The 24,355-nt window shown below is 37.2% G+C and overlaps 1 protein-coding gene across 7 annotated transcripts in view; it reads left to right on the plus strand.

Annotated features, from left to right (window-relative positions):
- The window catches only part of ARHGEF10 (Rho guanine nucleotide exchange factor 10), a 105,152-nt gene that overhangs the window by 58,617 nt on the left and 22,180 nt on the right, over positions 1-24,355 (plus strand). For 5 of the 7 annotated variants that reach the window (XR_010997016.1, XM_068183579.1, XM_068183575.1 and 2 more), the window contains 7 exons: positions 13,847-13,962; positions 15,591-15,718; positions 16,200-16,300; positions 17,214-17,335; positions 19,737-19,823; positions 21,142-21,365; positions 22,436-22,593. Coding sequence is in view for 6 of the 7 variants with exons in the window: in XM_068183579.1 (XP_068039680.1) it covers positions 13,847-13,962; positions 15,591-15,718; positions 16,200-16,300; positions 17,214-17,335; positions 19,737-19,823; positions 21,142-21,365; positions 22,436-22,593 (936 nt within the window). In the remaining variant the exon portion in view is untranslated. The remainder of the gene's footprint in view (positions 1-13,846; positions 13,963-15,590; positions 15,719-16,199; positions 16,301-17,213; positions 17,336-19,736; positions 19,824-21,141; positions 21,366-22,435; positions 22,594-24,355) is intronic. The other 2 variants (XM_068183576.1, XM_068183578.1) reach the window with 1 other exon arrangement.

The raw sequence follows: 24,355 nt of genomic DNA on the forward strand, positions 1-24,355 counted from the left end.
GAGAAACTAAAACAGTCATGTAGAACTTCCTTGAACCTCTTGGCTTTTGAGATTTTACAGCTTTATCATATTTGGTGGCAAAATCACACAAAAAAAGAAATTACTTTGTACATCATTTGTAAATCAACCTTCAGGTTAAATGGTATTCTGTAGGTAAAATGTGAGCTGAACTAATTTTTCTCTTGGTAAGCTCTGTTATATTAATTCAGTCTTCTAATAAAAAAGATCAAAAGATAAGAAATAAAAAAGATTTGAAGGATACTGGGTATACTGAAAAAATCCTTTATCTTGTTAAATCAAACTTTTCTGCCAAATGATCCAGCTAAATTGAATATAAAAAATAATGAAAGAGGAGCATCATAGCCTTGTTTTTGCATATACTGCTGTGTTTGCACTAGCTGTTACTCTGAATGCAGAATTGTTTGAACTGGCCTTTATAGACAAGTTTGAATACGCACTAACACTAATTGTGTTAGTTATTCTGTGGAGTTGTCGCCTTAGTTCCAGTTTAAGTTGGCTGCTAAAGATTACAGAAGCTCAGAAAGTACAGCCTTCCTGCAGAGGGACAGAGTGGTAAGACTGTGTACAGGTTCAGTGTTGCTTCTTATTTGCACCCACCAAGTTGCTGCATTTTATAGTTGATTACATGGTCTTTAATATTGTAGTATCAGATAATTGATAAGTCTACTAGGTGTTTACTACAAACTGCAGAGTGGTAACAGAGAAATACTACCTACTCTGCTTGAAATTCTGTATCTTTGCAGTCATCATAAAATTATGTCTCCCTCTGTTTTCAAAGTATACAGTGAAATCCCGGTGGCCTCATAGTATGTGATTTTAATAAAATATAGTGATCAAGAACAGTTTGGGATGCTGCAGGCAAAATCCTGACACATAAAACCATTTCTCAGACCTAATTTTCAGCTTACATATCCAATTTGTGGGTACTGAAAAGATACAGAATAATGGTGATTCTTTGTAAAATCATTAAGTAGTAGAGGGATTACCTCTTGCATTTCTGGAAGACTGAGAATAATTGATTTGTATCTGCCACATGCAAGGTTGAGTACTTGACTCCTGTAAAGTTGGTATTCTGACATTGCTGCTGTGATTAGCAAGGATTCTTGATGGATTCAGGTTGTGTTCTTGCAAAGATTACTGGTTATTAGTTACATTTCCCTTATCATGGTGCTTTCTTCCCCACCAAAATCTTTTCTGTGAGTAGGCAGCTGTCACAATTGTATCTTGCTGTTTATTATTGACTAAATGTAATTGGTGCTTCCAGTTTTCTATGATGTTACAAGAAAAAGCAGTTTAGTCTAAAGATGCAAACTTTACTTTGGGCGCTGAATTAATAGCTAAATTTGAATTAATCTTGTACAGCCTGTAATATGCAGCTGAAAGGTTGAAAGATTTTATGAGTATGAATAAATCAAAGGCATGCTTCAGTACTGTTCTAAGATGAAAAGCAAGGGCTGGGTGAACTTGGTTTTCACTTGGCAAAATCACCAGTGGGCAGTTTTCTACCCCACTGAGCTTTGTTCAGCAGTCTTTTGTATCTGGATCCTACAGAAGAACACATTTAGGGGCTGTTTTTTGGTTTTAAACCATTTGTATTTTGGTAGGAAAAGGTATGTGGCCTGAGGGTGTATGGAGCAAAGCAGGAAAATTTTACTTGAGTGTATTCTGCTGTACTGCCATGTCCTTGATGTGTGCTTGTCTTGTTTCTGTTGTTCTCCCCTAGCACCAACCATAGACTAAATTCTCATAGTTACGAACATGAAGAGGGATTGAAGTCTTAGTTGTTTGGCAGGCTCCTTTATTTGTACAATTCTAATATTTTTTCTTAGTGGAGTGCAATTACAACTTGTGTTTGCTTCCTGCAATCATAATCAGTAAACATTTCACAATCTCAGTCTTCAGGAAAAAATGCATTTCTCTCAACAAATTAGTCGAAATCCTGTTTCGGGTATTAGAGTTAGTCTTGCTTGAAAGTCTGTATGGCTCTCTGGCATCCCAGACAGACAGTTTTTGTGGAAGCAATTATTTAATTATGTGTGCCAAAAAGTGTGATGTGTTAATTTTCTCCACAGAACCATTGGCAGTAAGATGTGAGATAAGAGTTTTTCCCCTGGTAAATCCATGTATTGTTTCTGGTAGGCTATTGCTGTTCTCTTCACCCCAGTTAGTCCATGTGCAGAAGCACAGACACAGTCATAGCATAGAAAAGTTAAATTAATATAGGAAGAGGGGAATGATTTCAGTGGGAACAGAAATTTGTATATTCTTGGTTTTATTTTCATGCATTGGTAAGAAATTCACCTCCCTCACCTGGCCGGTGATCCTGTACCCGATGCCTCTCAGGACACGGTTGGACCTTCCTGGCTGCCAGAGCACTGCTGACCCATATTCAGCTTGCCACTGACAAGGATACCCAGATTTCTTTCTGTGTGGCTGCTCTCCAGTGTCTGTGCTCAGTCTGTTCATACATCCAGGGATGCCCTGTCCCATTCACAGAATCCAGCACTTGCCTTTGTTGAACTTCCTACGGTTGGTGATTGCCCAGTCCTATAATTTTGTCAAGGTTTCTCTGCAGGATCTCTCTGCCTTCAAGGGATTTGACAGCTCCTCCCAATTTAGTGTCATTGGTAAAGTTCTTATTTTTCCTTGGAGTCGTTTATGAAGACATTGAAGAGAACTGAGCCTAAAATGAAGCCCTGGGAAACCCCAGTAGTGACAGGTCACCAGTCTGGTGCTACCACCACTATAAACAACCCTTTGTGCCTGACCCATGAGCCAGTTTCTCACCCATCACATGATGTGTTTAGCCACAAGGTATGGATAATGTGTTTATCAAACAATGTGTGCTGGACATTTTGAGGCCTGTGAGAAGCCTTAGATCAATAGCTTTACTGAAATCCACAGTTCATATCAACTGACTTCCCCTGATCAACTACCTGGGTTACTTTTTCATAAAAGGAAATTAAGTTTCTTAAACAGGACTTCAACTTCATGAACTTGTTTTGGCTGGGACCAATGACTGTGTTGTCTTTCAGGTGTTTTTCACTAGCTTCAGAATAACCCTTGTAACTTTACCAGACACTGAAGTGAGACTGACAGGCATGTAGTTACCACAGTCATCCTTCTTGCCTTGGGACCATATTGTCAGGTTCCAGTTTACTGGGGCCTCTTCAGATTCCCTTTTGGGTTATGTGGAAAGAGGGCATCAAGAAAGCTCAACACTACCTGTACTTTTACAATATAAAAAAGGATTGATGAAAGCACAGTGAATACAACTTGGTTTTAATATGTCATTGATATATTATAAATACTTTCAAAAAATATAAATAGTGTAATCAAAGGGCAAATTTGTAACTTCTTACCAAAATATTCAGTATTGCCCCTCTAGAAGAATCAGAAGATAACCTTTCCTTACAATTCATCCATGTGTACATGAAATCACTGCGAATATGTGTATTTCACTGCCTTTTAATGGGGAATATAGGAATGGAAGTCAAATATACTGGCCAGAGTTTCATTTTCTCGGACTTCTGGCACATGTTACGAGTTTGCAGCACTTCATGCAAACTGTCGATGGGTTGGGAATTGTGGTTTGTGCTGAGGCAAATGCTGGTTTGGTGCCACAGCAACCACCGCCAGTTGCCTGTTCTTGGGTCCCCAGAATGAAAAGGGTGAGTGAGAAGTTTCTCACAATGCTTTTATTTAAGACCAGACTAGAGAGACTCTGTAGAACCAAAGGGTTCTACACCCAGACATGGCTAGGCATCCTGCCATGTCTGGGTGGGAAACCTGTGTCTGGCAGCAGTCTTCTGCTCTGATCACGTTGATTAAGAGACAGCATAGACAGTTACTTGAGCAAAGAAACATCAATTTGAGCAATATGTCTAAAGGCTGAAAGGGGAAATGAGCCAGACCCATCTGTACTATAGATCCATACAGTAATGAGCATTGAAGAAAACAATTATGTCAAAAATCAGGTTAGTATGCTTATGGCTGCATTTTCATGTATTTTTTTTATTTCACAGGTTTACAGTTTGTAACTGAGAGCAAAGCTCAGAACTGCTAAACCATGGTTGTTCCTCTTTCTCATTCAGAGTTCCAGGGATACAATTGTACTCTGTTTCCACTTGATTGTGTTCTTGATCTCTGTGGGGTTTGTTTACTGTCAAATACAGTAGTGACATGATGCTGAAGTGCAGAAATTATTCCTCTCTTCCAAGTTTCCTTCTGCTTGATGCAGTCACTTTGTGTAGGCCTCTGAGTGTTGCCAGGGAAACAGGGAGGGATGTATGATGGGCTAGAGTGTGCACTTGTTTCTGTCAATATGCTGCTCAGTGGAATGGCATCTCTTTTCAAAAATGAAGATAGTGCTGCTGTGATAGCCATTGCCATTAAAGCTGGGTTTTTTTGCATGTTTCTCTAATGAGAGATACAGAATTGGGGAAGAAAAAAAAGTCAGCTTTATGATCCCTGTAAGGCACAGCAATAGTAATACAAAATCCAGAGTAAGCAAAACTAATATTAAGTGACATATCAACTCCAGCATTGGTTATAAGATTTTGAAAAAAAGATGTGGCATGACTTGCTAATTTAACTAGCTTTCATCTCAGTGAAATATATAAAGATTAATAATGTAAGGCTTTATTTAAAGTTAATGTTATTGAAGACAATACTGTGCACTAAATGAGATTTAATATGTGTATGAGATTTAATAAATGTAAATTGTCACTGATATATACAAACAAAAGACCAAAGAGTTTAAATAAATCTAGTGCCAAAAAGCCTGTTCATCTGAGCAAATGGGGTGACATTAAATAGTTGACTTTGTTAAGCGGACATAAGTTTCTATCTAGTGGATTAGGCAAGGATAAATTTAGGTGTTACATGCTTGTCTCACCCATGCAGGATGAGATTCTTCTCTTTGCCTTTTGTATTTTTATATCAATTATAGGATTTGTCATCCACTTCCTATAAACCTTGTTCTGTGTTGCTAGGGATCTCATCCACATCATGGCACAGAGTAGTAAAATTATTAGAAACCCAGCTGGTGTGCATGAAAGAGGGAGGTGAGCTGCTCACAGTGCCATTTCCACATGAGTTGTTATAGTCTGGTGGGAGCTCCAGTTTAAACCTCTGGCAGCTGGGCCAGTTTATGACTGCCTGGAGACCTGTCTTGGGACCCTTGCAGTACTTTCATTGTTTAAATGCTTTCACATGTGTACTTTCATTGCCTATTTATATCAGTGTTTATCTTTTTGCACCCAGTTTCTCCCTCACCCTTTGTGCCCATGCAGGTGCATCCCAGAGGTCCTGGTGTGACCCCTCTCCCTCCTTAGGAGGGCAGGATCTTCCAGGTCCATGCTGTCCTCAGCCTTCCTCTTTGGGCCTTGTGAGAGAAAGGGCCATGGCACTTCTTTCACTCTCAAGTTTTTGTTTACAGCACTTTTCTTCCTCATGGGAGCAGAGCCAGGAACTGCAGTCAGTTCATAGTCCAGGAAGACCCCTGATCATTGTCCCAGCTAGTGTGACACTGGGGAGCTGGGCCGTGGGGTCCACTCTAATGAGCAAATCAGGGCTCCAGTGTTTCTCCCTCATGTTCTCTGCTGCTTTAATCTCTGACACAGTACAGCTGCTGCTGTCAGCAGGAAAAATATTTATGGCCTTTTATATCTGAAATTCCCTGTGTAGTGAGGATTAGCTGGAGCTTAATATAATCTTGAAGTCATGCTCTCAATGTTTGAACTACTTCTCACTGTCTCCAAGGCTTTACATTTCCTTGGTGGTTTTGCATTATTTTGCATAATTTTATTCACAAATTGTATAGCACAATGAATTCAATACCTTACTCACTACTTGCAGTTGCAAGCTGTTGATTTTATCTTGCTATTCCTCAAGATATGTGAATAAGCAGTTTTGTGGTTAGATGGTAATTTTTATGCAACCTATTTCTTCAGTGTTGGATCTGATACAATGAGAAGGACGGGTCTCAGCATTCATGTAATTACAAGTAGATATCTCAACTGACAGTGAGGTAAAGTATGTTAAAAATACTTTGTCAGAGTTGAGATTTGTGAGGTTTGTTTCCCAGCTCTACTCTGTGTACTGGGTATTGTGTGGTATTTGGTTCTGTGATTAGGACCCAAAGAACTCCTGTCTTGCATGGCAGTGAGAATAGTTAATTTAATACATTAGTTTGAGAGACTCAGATTATAAATTTCAATAATTAAGAACATAATTTATGTTTAGATGCTTACATGATTAAAGTATGATTACACTGAACAGTGTCATTTCATGTTTATGATAAAGCTCTTCATGGTGGTTGATGATAGAGAGTCCTGACTATATCCTGACTGCTTGCTTACACCATGTCTGAACTGAATAGTTTGCATTCTAGTAAGCTTGAGGGGTTTGTTACTTGTCACCTAATACTATGTGTATGCTTGTTCGGCTTCTTTCCACACCAGGTTACTAAGCCTAAATTAGGGTTGTAGTGCAAAGATATGTGCGAGTAGCTGCACGTATCAGCTTTTCATTGATGGCTGCCAACTAAACTCTTGTTCTCTGACATCATTCCTGACTTCTCATTTGTTTAAATTTCCGAACCTGGAGTCTGATGCCTCTCAAAAACTTGTGTAGTTTGGACCTGAGAGTGTGGTATAATCTCAGGAGACCTGCAGTTGACTTAAGGTGGCTCAAATTTTTTGGGTGCGTGCAACTGTGGATATCATGAGTTGGATTTAGTGTGAAAAAGCAAACCAGGGGAGAGCAGAAAGTCTGCTTTTCTGTGATGAACTTTAAATTGACCTGTGGACTTGTTTAGGTCATAAGCCAGGATTTTGGACAACTTTTTTTTAATCACTATTTTAGTCAAATTCCAATTGGCTGTTCAAAAACTCTCATAAAGGAGAAACAAGAAAACTGAATCTGCCACGTGCTTCTCTGATCCATCTGTGGAAACAGAAACAGCATAAGTGAGCAAGTGAAGACACAAATATGAGGGTGGTGATGTGGGTGCTGTCAGGGACTTTGCTTGCATAACACAGCGTGCAGGAAGTTGGTAGTCCATAATCTAAAAACCTCATCTGCTTTTGTTACTGGCTTTAACACTCATACAGAATTTCTGAGGATGATGTATGTCAAAGGTATGGATGTGCCTCTGGTGTATAACAGGTGCTTGGATGTGTCAACGTTCTTTGCAAGATAGTTTTAGTACAGAAGGGGGCCCTCATCACCAGCCTTCTAGTGAAACTTAGGTGTTCTGGGACAAGAGAGTTTGCAAAGGAAGAGGAAATAATACTTCACATAACATCAGTATGAACTGTTAAATGAATTAATGTTTCTGGTATTTCCAAGATTCACAATCTTTTTGCCAACTTTGTTTATTTGTTGCTGAAATAGGTAGCTTGCATATAAAATTGCACATAAATATTTCCTTTTCTTTTTGTACTGAGAAAAGTAGTTCCACTAGACCTGTGAAAGGAGAATGTTGTTTCTCACTTTGATAAGTTCTCTTCCACTGAACAGCTATAAAGCAATGGTGTGCTTTGCATACCACTGTATCCATAGGAACAGGATTTAGGACCAAGTATAGGGGAAGAATTCCTCAACTGCAGTGATTGAATCTTGGGTCTTATTAATAGTTTCTGGTTTCACTTCATTATATTAATTATCAAGGTCTTCAGTGTACAGGAAACTATTTTACTTTAGATACAACATTGTCTTTCACAGTCTCCATTCTTGTCCTTTGTAATGGTGGGCATTATAAATTAAGCAGTGGGCTGCTGGCTGCCTATTATTACTTCAGGAAAAAAAAATCAACATAACTTTTCTAGGACAATCAAAGCAAATTTTAAAGAATTGAATAGTTCTGTCTACACTTAAATGATTTTAAATATATTACTGCTGCATCATCATAGTTTAACATTAATAGGTTAACAGTCTCATGATACCTGTCTGGTTTATTATGAACTGATCAAGAATGCATCTAGTATCATGATACTTTGCTTTCCAGAAGACTGTACAAGCTTCTCAGGTTTAAATATAGTTTAAATGTTGTGTAAGGGCCTGTTTTTTTATTATTTGTTCCAAGTGTGTAATCCTATACAAGTACCAGTTTGATATTCCTTTCTCAGACACATCAGCTTAAACTTACCTCCCACATATGTAACTTCTTCCCCCATCCCAGGTGATTTTTATGCTCTATATGAGGATTGAAACTTTCCCAAATCTCTTCCTTTCATAACATTTGACGTTTCAGTGTGCTGCCTGGATGCACACAGATGGCTCAGTGGGAGGAAGCAATACAAATGTGCTCAGCCTGGAAGGCCAGATTGCAAATGGCAAGTCAAATTTGGGATATACCAACCTTTGAGAGTGGTCTTCAGATCTGGCATGTTCTTCAAGCATATCATTAATTTTGTGTTACCCCTCAGTAACACTGGAACGGTAGTCAGGAAAAGAGCCTTTCTCAGATTCATTTGTGGGTTTTTTTTGCATTTGAGCATTCATGATCTTCCATTCTGTGCAACACTACCCTGACTTCAGGGCTACATATCTCTCAGAAGCAAAGTAATCTTTATAAGGACCTTGAATTTTCATGATGCAGTGGTTTTCACTTCATTTCAATATAGCTTTTCCAAAAGCAATTTATATTGATGTATTGTGGTTCTGAACTATGTGGAGAAAAGTTCATTACTATGATTATACTCAAGGCAGACGTTGTCTATATTAGTTACTTTGCAGTAAAAGAGACAGCCGTCAGTCTGTCTATTATAAACAGTATTTCGTTTCAACATGATGGACAATACAGAAATGTTTGCAAAAATAGTTGCAATATTGGAAATATATTGACTGAGGCTTTTATTTGTGTGACATTTGGATTTATATAAGAGTATTACTTGAAGAAAATCCTTCTTATTGGGAATAAACAGGAGTTTAGTATGGGATGGGACCAGCTGAGCCATTATGTTTGCTTGCCCAGCAATAGATGTTCAAATTATGGGTGATTGCATCTACTCTGTCTTTAGCAGCATAAATCTGTGATAAAATAGTAATTCACAAATGGGAATCAGAACACACAGCCAGAGCTTGTAGAAAATATTTACAGGTAACAAATCACCATAGAAAATAAATGTGTCCCTTTGTAATTCTTAGACAAGAAGAATAGGGTGTGATCAGTTCAGGATTATGATAACCAATATGCTTGAAGTGGCCATGGAAATTAAAAATGTAGGGAAACCGGATGGATGACAATCCCAAGGGAGCAGCTGCTGTGCCAGCACCTATTCTCCCTGCTGTTGTGCAGGGAGAGAGCTGTGGCTGGTCCCCAGCAATGCAGCCCTCTGCCAGAGGTGGGAATCCTCCCCCCTGCCCAGGCACTAGCACACGGACACTTCTCTAGCATGTGTATATTTATTCACAACCTTCCCAATCCTACTTTTGCCTGAACCAAGTTAAACTGACTTTAACCACACCCAGGGAATTTCCTGCAGGCTTTGAAAATGTCTGGGTATAAATCACCTAGAATTGCTTCTGTTTCAGTTATAAAAATTACTTCGTACCAGGCAAAATTTATGAATTTAAAGCTGTGGTGCTGAGAGTAATAACTGGGAAACAAGCAGGTAAAATAAATGTTTGTTATTTTACTCAAATGTATCTTGGCCTAAGAAGAAATTGTTATAAAAAGCAAATATTCTCCCCATTTTTACATAGCAGCAAAATCAATTTAAACTTTAGCCTCCTTTCTTCCCTCTAAAACAAGTTGTGGTTATGTTTTCTTTTTTAACCTTGAGTGTATTTCAATTTAATGCTGAGCAAGGAATTGGGTATCTTGCAAGAATTACTGGTTGTTGGCACTAAACTTGCCTGTTGCAGGGAGGCACAAATTCCTCTGGTAAAATCTTAGCAACAAAGGGGTTGGTGAAAAAGATTCTTGCTGGATTACATGTGGCCAATATTTCACCCTTGATCTGTAGGTGGAATGCAAAAAAGTTGCCTTTGAAGCCACATATGTGGTTATTGGTTACAACATGCTGCCTTTTCTCCTGCCCAGGCACACTCTGTAGCACGTAGGATGTGTAGAGCTGGGGAGATCCTCCTCTAAAACCACTAAAGACTTTTTTCTCATAGGAAAAATAAGTTGTTTTAGAGGTTGATAATTAACAAGAGTAGCTTGGAAAGAGAAGGAAATGTCTTTATCATTTGTGAAACATTTCATAGTACAAAAGAAACCGACCATGTATCTGCTTTGGAGTGAAGCCAAGAGTTTTTCAGTGCACTCTCTATGGATAAAAGGAGTGAACACCCACCCCAAAATAGCCAGCAGTTGAATGGTCAGGGAACATGTGTGGGCTGAAGGAGCCAGTCTGTGGCTGTGAACTGAGAAACATCTGATGAACAGAGTAGTGTTCTCCCCCACCTCCTCCACTCAAGAAAAACCCTCCATCAGACGATTCTCAGGATCAGCTGTTAGTCAGTGCTTGGTTAACCACTGAGAAGCCAGTTCTATTTTAAAGGACATTGTGAGTAACCCTTACAGGACCCAGTTCAGAGATAAAGTTTCTATAACTTGCAGCTATTTTTCAGACACAATCCAACTGATCACTTTTTGGAGAACTTACTTCTGATGAATCTACATCATTGTTGATTTCTGAAGCCTTATTTTTCTGTGTCAGTTTGTGCCCACTAGGGACCTCCATGAAAGGCTGATATTAGTGGTGCCTATAGTCCTAGTCTATTAAAATATCTTCTTGGCTGTTTCTCGTTTCTAGAACATCAGAGAATGGAAGCAGGCTCTCATTAATTATTTACTGATTTGATTTTGTGCTTCCTTTCCAGTACTAAGAATGTGATCTTTTAATGAATGAGCCTAAAATTACTTTTATTTGGTTTTTCTATGTGACAGCCTTTCAGATGCCAGGTTAGTTTATTTGCTTTGACATTCATATTGCATCCTTTTTATCTTGACTTATTAATAGCTTATAAAATATGCATGATGAAGACAAAAGAGACTCAGGTGATGATTACTGAAAGAAATTCAAGATTTATGCCTTATTTCCAAGACTGGAACAAAGATATTTGTAAGATTATTTGAAGCTTCAAGAAGAGGATTATCAGGCACGGTGGATATATATGTACTGCCCAGGGCAAGCCCATCTGTGTAGGTAGTTAAACCTTGCTTTATGGCCTCAGTTGAAGACTATGGCATAAAGTCCTGCAGCATCTAGGACTTGCCTGGATGCTGCTTGTTATATGTTGCATTAATATCTGTTCTCCAAACAATAATAAACAAAATGTCTGCTAAGTGTCTTTATCAAGCTACAAAGCATGACCCTGGCTTTATAATTTAAGAATAATGTAATTTGCTTGGGTGAAAATATCTGTCCTATACAAGTGAAGCCTCACAGACTCAGCTTTTCACAACCTGTTTGTTCTAAGTTTTCTCTTGGTTCAAACCCACAAAGCTAAATTTCAAAAAGTCTTGAAGTAAGTTTTTCACAGCAGCTGTTTGGTTTGTTTAGTAGTGGAGTTTGTAAATGACAGGTGACTGGACTTCTGCCAAAAACTCAACTAATCAAACAATTATTTACAATTATTTCTGTTCAGTGTTAATTTTTTTTTTTGCAGAAGTTATCTTTTCTTTAGATAAATTTGGAGCAAGAATGATATAATTTGTGTTATTTACATTGCCAGACACGCTGTCATGGCTTTTAGCTAGATTTCACCAGATTGCCTGTTTCTTTGCAAGTAGCCCCATAAAAATCAATAATTTGATGCATCTAGGAACTAGTGATTCTAGTACTTAACAAATTACAATTATTGTGGATGGTAGCAAGAAAAAAGGTGTAAGCTATCAGAAGATAGATACAAGAAGAGAAGAGAGATTTTTCAAGTATTTGGGTTGAAGAAAGTGAAAATGCAGCTTAATGAAAGTATGGAGTCTGCAGTTCAAGAAAAGTGTTTAATTTATTATTTTTTGAAACAACTGCAAACATACTCAACTGACCATAATTTCCAAATTCTTTTTCTTAGATCTACTTTGGAGTTGTTTCTTTTCATGGTGTACAATAAATGTAATCATCTTTTCTTATGGACTAATTTGGTTTTCAGGGTAAGAAAGGCTAGATTGTTCTTTTAATTAGCATTCAGAGCAGGCAAAGAAGAGGATGATAATCACATCTATTATCTAGATGTGTAAACAGTAGTAAAGGGCAGTCATTCCCTGTCTGTTGCTCAAGTGCAATGCACAGAAATAATTTCATTGATCCAATTTACCAAAAGATTTAAGGGCCAGATAATAATTTGGAATTTTATGGGAATGTGTAATATTTTAGGTTTATGTTGCATTTTCCTGCAGTGAAATGGTGAAATCAGAAATAAAGTAGACATTCATATTTTCTTTGAGCCTTGAAATGTTATGCTTTTCAGGATTTAAGGCAGACTTCCAGCTTAATAGAATCACTTGCATTAAAGAAAAAGATTGTGATGGCCTCTATCTGTTTGATGCCTCCAAACAGGAAAATGTCTTTAGAAAATAGTTATTTTGATACCTAACTAAAAAAATACTAATGATTTAAGTAATATTGTTTCATGCATGCTTATTTTTCATATTTATTCTGGCTTAGGCTATTTGGACAACTTTGTGTTTGGTTTGAGTTTTGTACCCTGGCCTGCAGCAGGCTGGGGGAAGCAGAGGCACCAGCAGTGTGTGTGGCAGCTGAGCGGTGCCCAGCACTCTCTGCCCTGCAGCCAGAGCAGGTGGCACAGCTGGCTGCAGAGCCAGTAGCCAGCACTGTATTCAGATCCTGTTCTTGCCAACACACCAGTGAAATCCTTCTGATCCAGGGGCGTTTGCTGCCCACAGACTGGCTTCCAAAGCTGTGCTAGGGATGAAGGATCCCTAGTTTGGATACTACACTGTGTGAGCTAAAGAATCTGCAGGAGTTTCCTGGCAAGATAATCCAGTCCTGTTCCTGTCATTCAGCCAGAGGGAAACATGCTGACTCTGTATGAGTCAGGGTGGGTTTTTTTATGGGACAGTGAGTGTTGTTTCCAAAGGAATTATATAACCATTCCACTCCTAGCATCATGGTAGTCAGAGTTTACTAGCAGGGGTTTGCAAGCTTTGTGTATTTAAATGGACACCTTATCCCAGTAATCAGTGTGTTTTTCTGAGTTATTGTTCCCTCATAAGCCCTTGTACTTGTTGATTATTAGCATAAAATATTTCTGCTGTCATTCAGATTTGCTGCTGATTTTAGAAAAGATCCTTTTTTGATTTAAGTATGAATGCAGTAAAATTTCAAGTGATTCAGTGAAATTGCAGGCTTGTGTTAGAGTTAGGATATAGATATATGATCCAGAACTGTCTCATGATCAATAAAGCAAATTTTGAATTTTTAACCATCATAGCAAAAGCTACAGATAAATGTTTTTGCTTGTCATGTAACCAAAAACAACCTCCAGGAAAGATTTGCATTAATGTGTTACAGCAAGTCTGATGTTTGGTGCTAAACAAAACTTCCATGGCAGCAAGAGATTTTGGGGCCAATGAAGCTTTGATATTTGTTACAATTCTAGTGTGGGGTATTAAAACTGCAGATAATGCTCTCCATAATAACTAGATGAACAATTTGAATCTTGTTTGTAGCTAAAAATGCAATAAGATGATGTAAAAGCCAATGGTAATGCCTGTACATGCAAAGAAATAAAGCACTCTGAATTTAGGATATAATATATGTTTATATTGTCTTTGTGATATTTTCCTTGTTCAACTGAAAATTGCATATTTTTGTTATGTATAACCTTATGGTTTTATTCATTTCAGACAAACTCTATATGGGACCAGGGCAACTGTACCATGATCTTCAGAACCTTTTACATGACTTGAATGTACTTGGTCAAATTAGCCAATTAATAAGCAGCCTTAAAGGAAACTATCAGGTAATAAACAAAGCTGGATTTATTTTTCAAGCCTGTTCTTGTAAAGTTGTATAATTGCCTCTCCCTGGTGTTTGTGCTAGGCCTTCTTTAGTTCTCTCTGCAAAAAGTGGAATAATTTTTATCTCTAGTATTACCTCTAGTTAACAGCATTTACTGGTAACTGTTAGGTGTTATAAATAGATTACAGCTGTCCTTCTAATCTTGCTTTTCTTTGTGGTTTTTAAGTGTAGGTGGGTACTACATGTGTCTTCGTTTGCTGAGTAGCTGATAAGCTTATATGGAAACAGAATTACATTTTGATGTAAAGAAATTGGATTCTTGCAGTTAGACGCAGTAGTAGGAGGATGCTTGTTTGGAAGAAGCTCTTGATCCCCATCCAAGCTTATAATCCTGGCTTTTGGGGGGAAACTGTATTTAAAACTGAGTATAAATCACAAAAATATAAAAGGATTTTCAGAAGAATTTTGAAACTATTTTGCTTTAGCTTTGTTCACATCTCTTTGATTTAGCTTATATTCTGGCAAACAAATATAGTACTTAACACCAAATGAAGTCTTGAGATTTCAGACAATTAATTTTTTGCTTTTTATACATTTTATACATGGTTACATGTAGTTTTTAACTCCTACCTGCCACCACAGGTTGCAAATGTGTGTATATATATGAATATATGAAAGCTGAGTTTCTCTTGACATATTTTGACTTCAGAGTGAAGGCATTAAATAAAACATAACATTTTGTGAAAATAAGTACTCTGAATGAAGTTTATGGAAAGAGCTCTTTTGGAAAAAGCTTCACAAGTATTAGAAGGTGAATTTCATCTGCATCATTGGGAATATGTATAGCACAGATATAACATAAGACATTCACCCATCACCATATAAAAAACTTTTCTGCCTTCACTGACAGAGCCAACTAGACTTTGAAAACTTAAAATTCAGTCCTTGTTTCAGGGTAGATGTGTGTAAGATCATTACAAGAATTTAGTTAAGGACTGAGGTTAGCTTCTTGATATTTGAAAAACACTTAAGTTGTCATAGAATTCTAATGGTGGAAAGTGTGTATACTTCTGTGTACTTGTTAGTCTTGATGCTTTGTACATTCAGGTGAGCTTTTACTCTCTGCAACAGAACACTCACCTTGCAGTTGTTGTTTCAGCAGCTTGAACAGATTTAGTCAACACATCTTTCATGATGGCTCTGTAAACATTTTGACTCAAAGATTTGAACAAAAGCATATTTTCCATATGATTTGTCGATGTTTTCAAAAGATTTTAGTAGCAGAATTTGTGATGCTGGAATAAAGTAAAAGGCATGTGCATACACTCAATAGAAATTCATGTTTTAATTTGACAAACACTTGGGAATGCCATTTATGCATCATCAAACTGAGCAATGTAAGATTAAATGTTCAGATGAAATACATTAGAAAATATTTTCCAAAATATTTATTAGAAACACAGATATTTCTGAACTGTGTTTACAATTATGGCTAAATTATCCATGATGGAAATGTGGTCTAATTGAATGCCATGTCTCATTGTTTGTTATATGCAGGAATCACCTTATTATCCTGTATGCAACAGGCTGGTAGGCTGGTGTTGAATCTTAGTTTCTTTAATTTTTCAGAACTTAAACCCATCTGTAGCCCATGACTGGACCTCAGGTTTACAAAAACTGATTTTGAAAAAAGAAGACGAAATCAGAGCAGCAGATCGCTGTAGAATTCAGCTGCAACTCCCAGGAAAACAGGACAAGTCAGTAGAAATCTTGATTACAAAACTTTCTAAGTTGGTTTCTATATTAGGTATAGATGTACGAGTGAGGATTTGGGAATCTGTAGCTCTTCCCTCCCTTCTCTCTCCATAGTAAGCCCCTGAGTTTTGCTCTTACACCGTAATGCTGGCAGCTTTAATGTTCCAGAGCACCACTGTAGGTTTTCTCCTGTTGCTCAGCTCAGCATTCTGGATGCAAGAAGCAAGAGAGGAGGCATGGCAGTGACAGCTAATAGGGAACAGTCACTGTTGTATTCCTTCACCAGCTCATCTCATAATATTTCATGTAAAGTATAGGAAGATGGAAATATGCTGTATCATAGCTTGCACACTTAAATCAGAGCTGTGTCTTTGTCTAAGTATTATAAAATAATGAAATTTCATCTTGCTCAACATTCTTAGCCATGGCTGTATTCATAGCCAACGCATTTATAGTGGCTTTTCTTTTCTTCCTGTACTGCAGGTCTGGGCGGCCAACTTTCTTTACAGCTGTGTTCAATACATTTACCCCTGCCATCAAACAGTCTTGGATCAACAATTTACAAATGGCTAAACTGGCCCTTGGTAATTCCTAGTTACTCAAATTTCCTAAAAAGTTAAAATAGCTCTCAATGTACAGTGTAATATATTTATTTTTATTTTTTGGAGAATGATTTTCCTTTTTTGATGAAAATTGTCTGTAAGTGTTTAAAATTGCAATAGAGTAAATAGTAGTGATTGTGTATCACTACAAAGTAATAGCATTATAGATAAAACAGGGCACTCATTATGAAGGAATAACAGTATTTTAATGAAGTCTGGTATTCATGACTAATTGTTGCATCTAAATCACCACAAATAGTCTCGAAGTTACAGCAATAAAAAATATGCTGTCCTGTGATGTTATTAGTTTCCTGTGTTTGCACAAGGGGATAGGTGTCCAAAGATACTTGGACTTTCTAATGCCTAAGTTGAGAAACATTAACTTGCTTGAAAGCAAGTTTCATCAGCACATGGTCAAAATAGAGTGCTTTTGTGATGTCTCACAGAAGACAAGCAAAGTAACAAAAAAGAAGAGAGAATGGATGTTTCCATCATTCCAGGACGAGTATCCTTACAATTATGATAACTGGCAGCTGGTAGTGATGTTTATTAAACAGGCAGAGAAATGCTGTTCAACAGATTTCCTAGAGTCTTGAGGAGAGGTTTGATGTGTCATTTCCTCTTTCAATATTCAATTTACAAGATCATTAAGAGACTACCCTTAACATTTTGCTAATGTAAGATGTTCTTTTTTTGCATTATCAGTATGTATGTAATCTACTCAATTGAATTTTTGCTCATAATTTTATGTTGTCATTTATGCATCTATGGCATAAAACAGCCTGATCTGTATTGACTCGTCCTGACAGAATTCTTTTCTGTTCCTGTGGAAAGTGGAAGTGATTATTCAGTGAGAGGTTTGTGGAGTGTTTAATGTTTGTTCTTTCCATTACAGCAGAGGATAACCTGTTAGGTTGGTTCTGCATAGAAGATGATGGGAATCAAATCAAAAAGGAAAAACATCCTCTCCTCGTTAGACACATGCCAGTGATGATGGCCAAGCAACAGGAGTTTAAGGTGAATGTAATTTTGATAGGAGATTGCAAGTAGGTTTTCTTGTGTGATATAATTTCTAAAGAATACCATATTGTAAATAGATCTATTAGTTCACATCTGGTAGTTCTCTTGAGTGGCTACCTTGGTTTAAGACCATTAGCAATTAAAGGTCCAGAAGAGTCATGGGAATGAAAAATGAAAATATTGGGTTCAGCCCTGGGTTAACTTTGCCAGTTTTGCAGCTCCTAAAGTAATGTGGGTGTGAGCCCAGGTGTCATTCCTGGTTCTTCCAAATCCTTGATATTACTAGAAAATATGACTTAAGTATTACTGCAGCCTCAGCTGCAGTTTGGCTCTCAGGCCCCAGCTCAGGGTGGGAAGAGAACCTCTGCTTGGCTAATCCTGTTTGTTTGCTCTCTGTGTACTGCTCAGCCTGCCCCAGTGGCGTAGGGAGCCATCAGGGCAGGTTTACATCCTAGGCTTCTGTCAAGACTGAGAGCTAAACTACCAGGGTTAACTATGGAAAAAACATCACTTTTGACTAAGATGCAAAGTGACACAAGGTGTAACAAGGAGCCTGGGAAATACCCAACATGCAGACTGTCTTATTTTTCACCAGTGATTTATTTCATTGTCACAGCTACTGTGAATCAGTACAAGTAGATAGCTTCAGCATCTGTTAAATGAGACATGCTAAGACAGGCATGAAAGCTCTTTTTTCTTTCTCAGTTTTTCATCTATTGATTTCAAATTTTTATCTGTATATAGTGAACTGCTTTGCTGAATAAATTGTGTTTTTTCTGCTAAGGCAAATCACTTTGTAATGCCTGCTGACTTCAAGGAGACTAAAATTCTTTGCACTTTGGAAAATTAAGTAAACTTGAAATTTAGAACTCTTAACTTTTGCCAACTTGTTTTGTGGTGTTTTTTTTGGTTTTGTTGGAGTTTTTTTGCTTTGTTTTGTTTTGATTTTGTTTTGATTTTTTGTTTGTTTTTTGTTTTTTTTTTTTTTTAATTGTTCACTGTTGGGAGGTGATGTTGCTAGACTGTGGGCAGTTAATACTAACTGAGTAGTCTAAGTTAATACTAACTGAGTTTTCACTAGTACTACAATATAATCACAAGGACGTTGATGTCCAAAATTAGAACATTAGTTTGAATTCGAGAGAATCTTGTGTAAAAATGTAGTATGACACCTCATTAGAAAACTTTCTATTCTCTACACAGTTATGAATTGCTTTTATATATTTTGAAGTGTTTACATAAGCTTTAGCAAACTGCCATGGATATTAGGGAAATTAGAAATCCATGACTGGTCATAAAAATGTTTTTTTTCAGATCCTTGATGCTTGATTCATCTTCGGAGTTGGAATGGACTTTAAATATAAATCTTGAGTCTGGTGTTGCTTTCAGGTTTTTTTTTAATGGCCTGCATGATAAAATCATGAGTATTGCTATTAATATACTGACAGTAACATGATGACATGAGATTGGAAGGGAGTTTAAGTCTGAAGAATGATAGCATTAGCATTCAAAATGACCAAGGCACCTGGAGAAACAATTTGCGGGGAGAAAGCAAAATAAAAAGGATAACAGTCAGCAGGACAGACACATGGTATGCTCAGGGAGAAATTAGGAGTTTCATAAATGCAGATTGAAGAGGTGGTTTAGTTGGTCTGTTAAAGTAATTTTTAGTAGACCAGCAAGGTAAGGATTGGTTAGGAATGCAGTATTGTTGCAAAGAGCAGTAATGAATGAGATGTGTAGAAACAGGCTTCTAAAGAGGTGACCATGGTGTAGTGCTGCTACCAGCTCTGCTAGAATAGTGTGATCGGGTGAGAAAACTCTGCACTCTCAAATGTATACATGAGGCTGATACATCTGCTGGAGGGATGTCACTTGAAAAAGCGGCAATGATAAATTTAAAAACAAAAATTTGAAAATGCAATTGTTTAAAAAAATTATATGTAATTAAGTAATAATGTTAATTTAGCCTAATGAAGAGGTGTCTTAGGCAGGGCCATGACATATATCAGCCTTACATGTAAATGGACACTGCAAAGAAAGAGAAGTAAGTACCTGGTATCTGAGATGAGAGGTAACAGGCTAATGATTACATCAGGGATGGTGTCAGTTTGGGGACGTGAAAAAGCTTAATAAAAGTCACAAAGCATTTGAGCAGATCAGCAAAAGACAATTTGTAGTCTTTGGCTGGGAAGGTCTGTAGGGGTAGATAAGGAATGTGTCAGGAACAATATCTGTGCAGCTGACCCTGCCCAGGGGAAGCTGGGTGAACTAAACTGACTCCTTGCCTTATGAGAGTCTTTGATATCCTTAAATGCTTTAGTTAATTACAAACTAAAATAGAAAGAAACAGGCATATTTTTTTAAAGTGCTAACGGCTCTCTTTTTCTCTCTGAAGATTGAATGTGCTGCTTATAATCCTGAGCCATACCTTGCTGGAGAAACAGAGTCAGATTCCTGTGCTGTGGAACATGGTTTTCTTTGGGTAAGTGTAATCTTTACCCAAAGTAAAATCTGAAAGTGGTTGTCTCCTGTTTCTTTCTACTGCTTTTTGTGACTCGAAAATGTGTAGGTATGAAAGAAATGTTGGGTTGGTTTTTTTTCTCTTTGTTTATTTGTTTAAAAAATAAAACATTAGCTACTAATTTGTCAGTGTGATCTTGCTGGTCTCTGTAGGGTGTCAGTGAAGTGCATTTAATTTTTGCAGCACAGAAGGAATTCCAAAGTGCTGAGCACATTCAGAAGGGAATTATGTGCTAATTTGTAACAATTGCTGCTAAAAACCCGTATGAGCTTACACTGTCTGTTTTCATGTGTCAAGAATGCTTTAGCCAAAATTAATCTGTTTAAATCTGCATAGGAAAAAAACTTACTCTACATATTGCTATGACCCCAGATACGCAGATATTCCAGCAGAAAAAAATGAGGTGGATAGAAGCTGTTCTTAAAAAAAAAAGGCAAGCTAATGATTTCAGGAGCTTTTCTAGTTACTACAATACTGAAATTTTAAGGGAACCCTTGCAAATTAAAAGTTAGAAATCGCTTTTCTTAGCTGTGTTTTTCAAGGTGACCCATAAAATTTCCTTTTGTCTTTGCCATTTATAAACAGTAATTGCAAAAACATGCAAATGAAATCTTTCTGCTGCTACAAATATTTTTTCTCTTTCCTATTTTATTTCATATAAACAGAAAGAGTTACTATACAAAAACATGTACTGTGCTTGGGTAGATTTTTTTTACTTCTCCCTGATCCCTAAAATGTGCAAGTTTTTGGACATGTTAATGATACTTAGTTTTGGATCAGGGAGAAATTTAGGTTTCTGTATCAGCAAGTTTACAAGACTCTTTCTTTTGGTACAGAGCATTTCTTTGTAGACCTCTTACTGTGCAAAGGACAGGCCTCAGCCATATTATCTGTTTTAAAAGAACCGGAGACAATTAGAACACCAGTTATTAAAATAGCATGTTGCACAGATACTTACAGTAATTATATTATGTAACGTATGTACATTTGAGTCAGATGTCAGAATAGGCCATAATATAATTCCTGCTTTAAAAACACAATATTTTTTGTGAGTGTAAAAGCCAAGTTTGTATGTATAATGTTTTGATATATCTTGTATTTGTGCTGAATTATTCTCTTATGTCTTAATGCAAGAAAATTCATATTGGCACATATAACTTGAGATGCACTCTTCAGTTAACATTCCAATCATTCCTTCTTGTACATGTTGATTTTCCTGGAGACAAGCATCAGTCATAGTTTGTTGTGTTTTTTTTTAATTTTCCTTTCTTCATTTCAGATTGGCAGTTGTACTAATCAGATGGGCCAGATTGCAATCGTCTCGTTTCAAAGCTCCAGCCCCAAGGTTATTGAGTGCTTCAATGTGGAATCACGGATTCTCTGCATGGTCTACATACCAGAGGAGGAGAAGCTGAAAGAGCAAAACAAAGCTCCAGACTCTGAAAGTGTTCTTGCAAAAACTTCTAATGTGCCTACTATTTGCCTTGGCATGGAAGAAGGAAGGTGATTCTTGGTTTTGGTGTAATGTGTATGATTTATTGATTAAGTTTGCTATTCTATAGCAAAACCGTCAGAGATATTTTCAAGAAAATGTTTACTTTTTAAAAAAGTATCCAAGTGTTATGCTAGTGACCTCAAGGTATCTTTTCCACTTAAATCAAGGGTAAAATGCACATTACATTATTTAAAATAACACTGTGTGATATTTGAAATTAAAGCAGGACATCTTTTTGATGAAAGAGGATTAGTTCATCATGTCTGAAAAATATAAATACTACTTTTGTAACATTACAAGATTATCTTTAGGTATTAGACAATTTTCAGAATGGCAAAGAGGAATCCATTAATCTTCTGCCCTGTCATATTATGCAGGATTTGTCACATGAAAAAAATAATATTGCTGTTTACTATTGGCATGAATTACTTTGCTGTCTTTGAACTGATGGCCTAGTGAGCCATCCCTTGATTTGTGTTGAAGAATGAGGCTACATATTCTAAACTTATAGGTCAGTTGACAAACAGATCTTGTTATAGTTAGTGAGGTCATAAGTGTGTAACTACATGTGATTTTTGAAGGTGTTTGTAACCAGTATGAATGAAGGAAAACAATATTTTCCAAGGAAAATGCCATTTCTAGAAATCAGTGATTTAAATCCAGATTTAACAATATTCTTACCATACCCATTGTAACAATCAATAGCAATTGTGGAAATTTTAAGTGTAAGTGATGTCTGGTAGTGAGTTTTTCTTTTGTTTTCCCTAGTTCTCCACATAATATATTTTTTTTTAACTAATTAAAGTTTTAGATAGACTCATAATAAGGACTTTGAGCAGAATTTTTATTCTCTTTTTTGAATAACTGTTTCTGCAGACAAGGTAATACGAATGTGTTGTCATATGTCAATGTTAAGTAATTGCAAGTTGTCTACGCAGACATTCTGGGGTGTCAAGAATTGAAGGAGAAAACCCTCTTTTCCCCAGTATTTTATTTTAAACTTCTCTTTTGCATATTCTGGTACAAACTATGTAAAGCATAATTTCACTGGTCTGTTTCTTCTTGTTTCTTTCTATAGCATTTCTATTTACAAAAGTTGCCAAGGCTCAAAGAAAATTCGACTTCAACACTTCTTCACTCCTGAAAAATCAACTGTTATGAGCTTAACATATAGGTCTCAGTACTTGTTTGCTGGCTTGGTAAATGGAAACATCTCAATCTACACAAAAGCAGAAGGTAATGCTGCATAGTGATATGATTTGATGGCATCCTGAGGAACGCACATGTCAGTGTATTTTGGCAGAAGCAATTTTCCACTAATGTATTTTCTGAAAATTCTTTGTAAAACTGCTGAACTAGGATTACTGCTCTTTCCGGTACGTCTGAAGAGACTTGTTGTCTCTTTTTGAAGGGTAGTAGGAGCTTTGATACTGTTCCCACTTTCACCATACATGCATATGACAATTGATTTTCCCCCTTAAACCCTGAAGTCTTCAGTGTTGCAAGAATCCAGAAATTTACGTGCTAACAGCATTACACAGTATTTTACACAGCACAGTGCTTATTTCTCTCAAATATCAAGTACTGGTGTTTATGAAACTTAGAAATCCCCTACTGGTAGAGATTTCTGTATTTCTCATTTAAAATGACAGTCCCATTTTTACTGTGCAGATGGAATGTACAGTAAAAATGTCATAGGAATGTCTTTTCTGTGTGTGCAGTTCATCTATTTTATGGCAGGCCTCCTTTTTTATTAGTATCACAGTTGGTTGTTTTGTATCTAGCTAAATAATTGGCTAAAATAATTTGAATAAAGGAGAATCCCAGGCAATTTTTCTGAACCACAACTGTCTTTTCCAGAGCTGGTTCAGGTGCTTCCAGTACATCTCTCTAACTTCCCTGTAGTATTGCATATATATCCAGTGATTCAGTTCAAAATCAGCGAGGCTTTGCTTAAGGTTTGAAACCTTAATGTTTTAGGTGAAATGTTAGCACAGAGACTCCTAACTTGCGAAGTACAGAGCCTGCAGAGATCTGCCTTGTTTGTGAGCTGCAGTAATGATGGTTGTCATGCTTCTCTAATGAGGTGGGCCCTGTGGACAGTTCAGCTGCATCTGTGTGGCACTGTACGTTGGCTACTAAATCTTACCAGTCTCTAACTGTGGAACCAAACTCAGTATCTGTAATCTTGGGACAAATTATACATCCACTGTTAGATCACAGACTTTGTTTGGGAAAGGTACAGGATGCTTTTTTTTTTTTTCCCCAAACAACAAAGGATCTGGGTAAAAAGTGTTGGGAAAGAGACTTCCTTTGTCCAGTTGTTGTCTTCAACCCAGAAGGTTTCCTGTTGAGCTGTTGACTCTGATCCGAAGCCAGGCATTAGATTTCAGTTCCCTTTAAAACTTTTTTTTTTTCCACTGATTAGCATTTTTTTTTCTTAGCTTTTGAGGCACAGGAGAGAGGTCTTGATCCTAGATTCATATTATTTTTGGTGTTTCAGTTTCTCTACATACTTGGGAGGGGTATTAAAGTGAATTTGGCATCTTCTCTGAAAGGTGATGACGTATTTAAGCTGTTTTAAGACTGCAATTGCTATCACTCAACTTCTTCCAGAAAAGACCACTTAAAAAACACAACTGACAACTATCCTTGGCAGTATAGCTAAGAAAGGATTCATGGGTTGCATAACTACAGAGAATGTTAAAGATGGGGCAGAGCTGTTAACCAGACTGCATTACAGTCTGGTTATGAGATGGTGGTTGTTGCATTGACCAGGATCGTAGCATCCCCTGTTTGTCTTCTTCTGAAGACGCTGGTTGTGGGCAGTGAGATGTTCATAGAGCCTGTCAAAGTCTGAGTCACGGTCACTGGAACTTTGAGATGGGAAATAATGATATTTCTCTTACTCTTGTCAGTTAATCTTGTAGTCCCTCTCCTTATTGCTTGCTCAGTGTGGCTTATTTCAGTTCTCCATGCCCCATGGAAGTTGTGTGAT

This window comes from Anomalospiza imberbis, chromosome 3 (genome assembly GCF_031753505.1).
Source record: "Anomalospiza imberbis isolate Cuckoo-Finch-1a 21T00152 chromosome 3, ASM3175350v1, whole genome shotgun sequence".
Classification (NCBI taxonomy): Eukaryota; Metazoa; Chordata; class Aves; order Passeriformes; family Viduidae; genus Anomalospiza; species Anomalospiza imberbis.